Consider the following 7526-nt stretch of genomic DNA (forward strand, 5'->3'; position numbering starts at 1 on the left):
AAATGCTTTCAGCTTTTTATAGTTGAGTGTGATGTTGGCTGTAGATTTGTCGTATATGGCCTTTATTATGTCTAGGTATGTTCCCTCTACACTCACTTTGTTAAGAGTTATTATCATGAATGGATGTTGGATTTTGTCAAATGCTTTTTCTGCACTAATTGAGATGATCATGATTTTTAGCCTTCATTTTGTTAATGTGGTATATCATATTGATTTATAGATGTTGAGCCATTCTTGCATCCCTGGAATAAATCCCACTTAATCATGGTGTATGACCCTTTTAATGGACTAAGTTGAATTTTGAGGATATTTGCACCTATATTCATCCATGCTATTGGCCTATAGTACTCTTTTCTTGTAGTGTCCTTATATGGTTTTGGTATCAGGGTAATGATGGCCTCATTAAATGAGTTTGGAATTGTTTTTCCTCTTCAAATTTTTGGAAGATTTTGAGAAGGATTGGTATTGATTCGTCTTTAAATGTTTGGCGGAATTCACCAGTGTAGCCATCAGATCATAGACTTTACTTTGTTGGGAGGTTTTTGATTACTGATTTAATCTCCTTACTAGTAATTGATCTGTTCAAATTTTCTGTTTCTTCATGATTCAATCTTGATTGGTTTTATGTTTCTAGAAATTTTTCTCTATTTCTTCTAGGTTGCCCAAGTTGTTGATGTATAATTGTTCATAATAGTCTCATTACCATTTGTATTTCTGTCCTATCAGTTGTAACCTCTCCTCTTTCATTTATAATTCTGAGTCCTCTCTTTTCTTGGTAAGTCTAGTTATAGGTTTGTCTATTTTGTTTATCTTCTTTTAAGAAAAAACACCTTTCGTTTCATTGATCTTTTCTGTTGTCTTCTTCATCTCTATTTCATTTATTTCTGCTCTGATCTTTGTTATTTTCTTCCTTCTACTAATTTTGGGCTTTATTCCATGAGATATAATGTTACATTGTTTATTTGAGATCTTTCTTGTTTCTAAATGTCAGTATTTATTGCCATGAACTTCCCTCTTAGAGCTGCTTTTGCTGCATCCCATAAGTTTTGGTGTGTTCTATTTCCATTTCACTTGTCTTAAGACATTTTTTATTTCTCTTTTGATTTCTTCTTTGACCCATTGGTTGTTCAGTAGCATGTTGTTTAATCTTCACATATTTGTGAACTTTCCAGTTTTCTTCTTGTAATTGATTTCTAGGTTCATACCATTGTAATTGGAAAAAGTACAAGTAGTTTGATATAATTTCTGTCCTCTTAAATTTGTTGAGACTTGTTTTATGACCTAACATATGATCTATCTTGGAGAATGTTCCATGTGCACTTGGAAAAAATGTGTATTATGCTGCTTTTGAATGGAATGTTTTGTGTATATATATAAATATATGTAAATTATGTATTATTTTATATATATATATATATATATACACACACACACACATTTGGTCTAATGTATCATTTAAGGCCACTGTTTCCTTATTGATTTTCTGTCTGGATGATCTGTCCATTGAAGTAAGTGTGGTGATAAACTCCCCTACTATTATTGTGTTACTGTCAATTTCTCCCTTTATGTCTGTTAATGTTCACTTTATGTATTTAGGTGCTCTTAAGTTCAGTGCGTAAATATTTACAAATGTTATATCCTCTTTTTGGATTGATCCCTTTATCATTAAATTATACTTGTTTGTCACTAATTACAGCCTTTGGCTTAAAGTCTATTTTGTCTGATATAAGTATAGCTACCTTTGCTTTCTTTTGGTTTCCATTTGCATGGAATATCTTTTTCCATCCCTTTACTTTCAGTCTGTGTATGTCCTTGAAGCTGAAGTGAGTCTCTTGTAGGCAGCATATAGATGGGTTTTGTTTTTTCATCCATTCCAGCCACTGTATGTCTTTTGGTTGGAGAATTTTGTTCATTTCTTTTAAAATAATTAGTGGTAGATATGGTCTTACTCTTGCCATTTTGATATTTGTTTTCTTGCGATTTTGTAATTCCTTTATTCCTTTCATCTTCTCTTTGCCTCTTCCTTTGTGGTTTGATGATTTTCTGTAGTGTTATGCTTAGATTTCCTTTCCCTCGTCTCTTATGTATCTATTATAGGTTTTCCTTTGTGGTTACCATGAGGTTTTGCTAAAACATCTTATATTTATAACAATCTATTTTAAGCTAACAGCTTAAGTTCAAACACATACTAAAGCTCTGTATATTTACTTTCTCCCCTGTGTTTTATGCTTTTGACATCACAGTTTACATCTTTTTACCTTGTGTATCCTTTAACAAATTATTGTAGTTAAAGTTATTTTTACTACTTTTGTCTTTTAACCTTCATACTGAATTTATAAGTGATTACCCACCACCATTACAACATTAGAGTGTCCTGAATTTACCTATGCATCTACCTTTGCCAGTGAGATTTGTACTTTCATATGTTTCATTGTTCCTAATTAGCACCTTTTCTTTTCAGCTTATATTGTAGAAGTGCCTTTAACATTTTTTGTAAGGCCAGTCTAGCAGTCATGAACTCCTTTAACTTTTGCGGGTGTGGAAAACTCTTTCTCTCTCTTTCAAGTCTGGATGACAGCTTTGCTGGATAGAGTATTCTTGGTTGGAGGAATTTTTTCAGCACTTTGAACGTATCATGCCACTCCCTTCTGTCCTGAAAAGTTTCTGCTGAAAAATCTGCTGATAGTTTTATGAGGGTTCCCTGGTATGTAACAAGTTGTTTTTCTCTTGCTTCTTTTAAGATTCTCTCCTTGTCTTTAACTTTGGGCAGTTTAATTATATTGTGTCTCAGTGAGGGTCTCTGAATTTATCTTCTTGGGAATCTCTGGGATTCCTAGATTTGGATGTTTGTTTCTTTCTCTAGATTAGGGAAGTTTTCAGCCATTATTTTTTTCAAATAAGCTGTCTGACCCTTTCTCTCTTCTTATTCTGGGACCCTTATAATGCAAATATTGGTCTTCTTGATTGAGTCCCATAATTCCCTTAAGCTATCTTCACTCTTTTTCATTCTTTTTTTTCTCCTCTGATTGGATAATTCCAGTTTCCTGTCTTCAAGTTCACTGATCCTTCCTTCCACTTTATTCTGCTACTGAATCCATCTATTGACTTTTTCAAGTTCAGTTACTGTATTTTCAACTCTGATTTTTGTTTGGTACTTTTAAAAATATATATTTTCTATCTTCTTGTTAAAATTCTCACTTTGTCTTACATTGTTCTCTTAACCTGGTGTGACTCTTTTGACCATTATTTTGAACTCTATCAGATACATCATTTATCTCAATTTCATTAAGGTCTGTTTATGGAGTTTTATCTTGTTCTTTTATTTCAAATATATTCCTCTGTTCCTTCATTTTCCTTGATTCTCTGTGGTTTTTCATATTTCTCCCAGTTTTGACAGTGGTCTCATGTAGGAGATGAACCTTATCATTCAGCCCAGCTGTAGCTCTTGACTGTCTCTTAAATCTTTGTGATTGTCTAAGGTGCCTTCTTTGTCCTTAGTGGCTGCCACTAGTTGAGGGTATGTCAAGACCTGTCAGTGTCCCAAAGGGAAGGATCTCACTCAGCGCCTAGATGCAGGCTGATTGGAAGCCTCAGAGAGCAGTTTTTAAAATATGCAAGTAGACCTCTTTTGGGGAAAGACTGGGAGCTGAAGGCTTCTTTTTGGCCCCTCTGCACTAATCCATGGAGAGATAGCCAGTTAAGAAGTGTTTCTTTGTTTGCTACGGTCCTGTGGATTCTGGAGCTCAAACCCCACTGGCTACCAGAGCCATGTGATCAAGGAGTGTGTCCCATGTGCAGCAGTTACCAAAGCCAGGTTACCAAACATGTGCACAAGCTCATTCCAGGGAAATACTGGTGACCTGGAGTGGGCTAGAGGAAGAATGTGAAGATGGTGACCACTGGCCTTTCCCGTCTCCAGGGAGGATCACAGTCTGTCCACAGATGTGTGCTAAATTAGAAGCCTGACCCTCAGGCAGCAGCTTTTAAGGTATAAAAATAGACTTCTTTTAGGGAAAGTTTGGGATATGGGATTTTATGTCTGCTGTCTCTGTGCTAGGCCTGGGTGGGGGGATAGCCAAAATAAGTCCTTACAAGCCCATTAAGAAGTGTTTCTTTGTTTGGTAGAGTCTGGTGGGTCTCATGATTGCAAGCCCCATTGTCTTTCAAAGCTAGGTGTTTTGGGGGCTCATCTCTCGGGTGGAAGTCTTAAAAGTTGGGAGACTAGATGTTGGGTTCAAACACTTCAATATTCAAAAAGCTGGGAGTTGTGAGTTTCTACATGATTATGTTTATACGTCATTGAAGCAGGAGTAGGGTTATGGCAAGATTGTCTCAGCCTTTCCTATCGATTTTGATATGGGTTTTTTTCTCATTCACCCATTATGTAGGAGTCTCTCAGTTAATTTCTAGATTTCTTTCATAGGGAATTGTTCCCTGCATAACTGTAGATTTGCTGTGTCTGTGGGAGGAGGTGAGTTAAGGAGCCTCCTATATTTCCATCATGGACCAGAACCTCCAGCACTATTTGTAATAGTTACAAACCCAAAACTACTCAGATGTCTATCAACAGAATGGATGAATAAATTGTGATGTTATAGTGCCACAATAAAATTCTATTCACCGTGTAGGATGAATGAATTATTGTCACACAGCACAATAATGATAAATGTCCTAAATGTAATATTAAATGAAAGAAGCCAGACACAAAACAGTACATACTATAGTATTCCATTTATATAAAGTTTTATAAATAAGCAAAACTAATCTTTGGTGACAAAAGTCATGATGGTAGTTATCCTTGAGTGAGGGGAGAGACAATATGGGAAAGGGAGACAAGGAGTGTTCTGGGATTCAGGTAATTATTTATTGACCTGGATACTAGTGAAATGGATATGTTCACATCATGAAAATTCATCAAGCTTATTATTTGTGTACTATATAGATATATATATATAACTTCAGTAAAAAAATTAATTTGCCTTAGGTATAAAAGAAATCCAATGTCTTAGCAAAGGTTTTCAGTGGCTTCCCACAGTATTCTGAATGAAATCCAAAGTCCTTACTATGGCCTACAAAGCTGTACATGGTCTGGCCCATGGCTACCTCCTCCGCTTCACTTCTTACCTTATTCCCCTTGCTTACTCAGCTCCAGCCACATGGCCTTCTCACTTGTCTGCAAACATAAAACTGCTTTCTACCCTAAGACTTTGTACTTGCAGTTCTCTCTGCCTGGAACATACTTCTCTCAGCTTGTCACATTGCTGGTTTCTTATTATACAAGTACCAGCTCAAATGTCACTTTTCTTAAAAAAAAAAAAAAAAAAGCCTTTCACTCAACAGTACATCTGAAATAGACTTCCCAGTAACTTTTTTATCATGTAACACTATTTTTTCCTTCCTAGATAGCATCTGTAACCAGTTAGGTATTTATTACTTGCTCATCATCTATCCTTCTCAATAGAGTGTAAAACCCCCAAAGGCTGGGATCATGTTTGCTGTGTTCACCATTAAATCTTTAAAGCCTGACACACCACCTAGCACATACCAAGTGCTCATGTAAATGTTAGAGTTGAATGAATGAAGATCCCTGGGTAAACTGTCCACTAGGCTATAGCTAGGATTTCTCCCACAAAGGAAAACACCTGAAAAGTCGTAAGTCATCCTGTTAAAAAGAAAGCTTTGTTAGTACAAAGTCTTGCCAACCTCAGCTTGGTGAGGAGAAAGCTCAAATCTTTCCCCAATGTTACTATGAAATTTGGCCAAGGGAATGTTCTTTAGATAAAACATAATAATCTAAGATGGTAGAAACCAGATAGAACTTTCTTCTATCCCCTATCCTGAGATTTTCCAAAAGAAAACAAAATATGAACAATGGGCAGTGGAGCTCTTCTCTAAAATCCTATAGTCCTGAGAGAACATTAACTTATTATTGTTACCTCATCATGGGACAAGTGATAAATACAGGTAAAGCCTTACATAAAATTGCTCCATAAGCAACATATGTCTTTAACATGTGTTTGAGGGATCTTTCTTTCTCACAATTTCACCTTAGGTATAACAACTATGACCGAGCTGTCATCAATACCGTACCGTATGACGTTGTCCATCGTTGGTATACAGCACACCGGACTCTAACAGTAGAATTGAGGAGACCTGAGAATGAGTTTTGGGTGAAACTAAAGCCTGGCAGGGTGGGTGCCAAACTTGAAAGATGTCGAGTAAGCTTGTTGTACTGAAGCAGTGAAGAATAAGTACTTATTGAATATGTGAGTCAAAACGTTGCAAAGGAAAAAGAGAAAAGAGTCCTGGGTATTGGCCCTGGTCCTATCACTCACTCACTAAATGACCTGGAAGCAGGCTCTCCCCAGTGACTCAGTGACTCTTTTGTATGATGATGGGGTAGAACTAGATGGTCCCTAAGGGTCCTTCTGGCTTTATGATCCTTTGTTTTGTTTTTTGCTCTTGATATTTCCTCTGGATTAAAGAATATCTCTAGCTTAACATAAGACAAAATGAAATAGTTTAATGCTTTGAGGACATATATAATAAGAATTAAAGAGAAAGAAAAAGAAACCAATGATATGGTTTGCTTTGATAAGAGAATAATTTCTCAAGAAATATAAGCTCCTCGGATGCATGGCCTGTTACCCACTGTTGCCTTTGTTACCTCTGTTTAGCCTGCTGAAGAGCTATGCACACCCTAGTTTCCAAATGTTTGTTTAATCTCAAAAGAAAAATGCCTCATTGGATGTAACTAGAGAACAACCTAAAGCTTTCATTTTAAACGATGTCTTCTGATTTAGGGTTCCTTTGGTCTGACCTTGTTCTGAGTGGTTTTTCTCTCTTTTCTTTCCCATTCACAGGTCCTTTTTATAGACAACTGGCGTGTCCTACATGGCAGGGAATCCTTCACTGGCTACCGCCAGCTCTGTGGCTGCTATTTAACAAGGGATGATATGTTAAACACTGCTCGTCTCTTGGGCCTTCAGGCTTAAAACTGACAGCATTGGGATCATGAACACATCTGACACCCTGGATACCGGAATTTCATATCAGCAGAATAATATTTTGTCAATACCAATTTCACATTGTCTCCTTACCTCATCAGACAAAACAAAAGCCTCCCCTCTCTCTAGTAGGGAAAACCTTAGAGAGAGGCATCTGAGATAGCCGATGTCAGCCATCTAGTGTGGTGGCTTCCTTCTCCAAGTAATAACATGGACTCATTTGGTTTTAGGACCTGTTGATGTAATTTTGGTCAATCTACTTCAGAAATATAATCACCACATTGATAGAGAAACAATAATAGTCACTAGGTAAAAATTTGTTTCAACAGGATCTGTTAGAAAGAAATGCATTCTAGGAATAACAAAGTCTTGATAGAGCAGAGATTTGTAACATTTTTGGTCTTAAGACACCTAAACACTCTTAAAAGTTACTGAGGACCCCAAAGAGTGCTTGGATGTGGGTTATATCTATCGCTACTAAGTGTATTAGATATTAACACTTAGAAATGCTTAAAATTT

General features: G+C 36.4%; 1 protein-coding gene across 4 annotated transcripts in view; it reads left to right on the forward strand.

Moving 5' to 3' along the window:
* TMLHE (trimethyllysine hydroxylase, epsilon) overlaps positions 1-7313 on the forward strand; it is a 71272-nt gene extending 63959 nt beyond the window's left edge. For all 4 annotated transcript variants that reach the window (XM_057718499.1, XM_057718500.1, XM_057718502.1 and 1 more), the window contains 2 exons: positions 6053-6191; positions 6864-7313. In XM_057718499.1, coding sequence (XP_057574482.1) covers positions 6053-6191; positions 6864-6995 — 271 coding nt within the window. In that variant the 3' untranslated portion in view covers positions 6996-7313. The remainder of the gene's footprint in view (positions 1-6052; positions 6192-6863) is intronic.
* Positions 7314-7526: the final 213 nt, after the last annotated feature.

Source organism: Hippopotamus amphibius, chromosome X (genome assembly GCF_030028045.1).
Source record: "Hippopotamus amphibius kiboko isolate mHipAmp2 chromosome X, mHipAmp2.hap2, whole genome shotgun sequence".
Taxonomy (NCBI): domain Eukaryota; kingdom Metazoa; phylum Chordata; class Mammalia; order Artiodactyla; family Hippopotamidae; genus Hippopotamus; species Hippopotamus amphibius.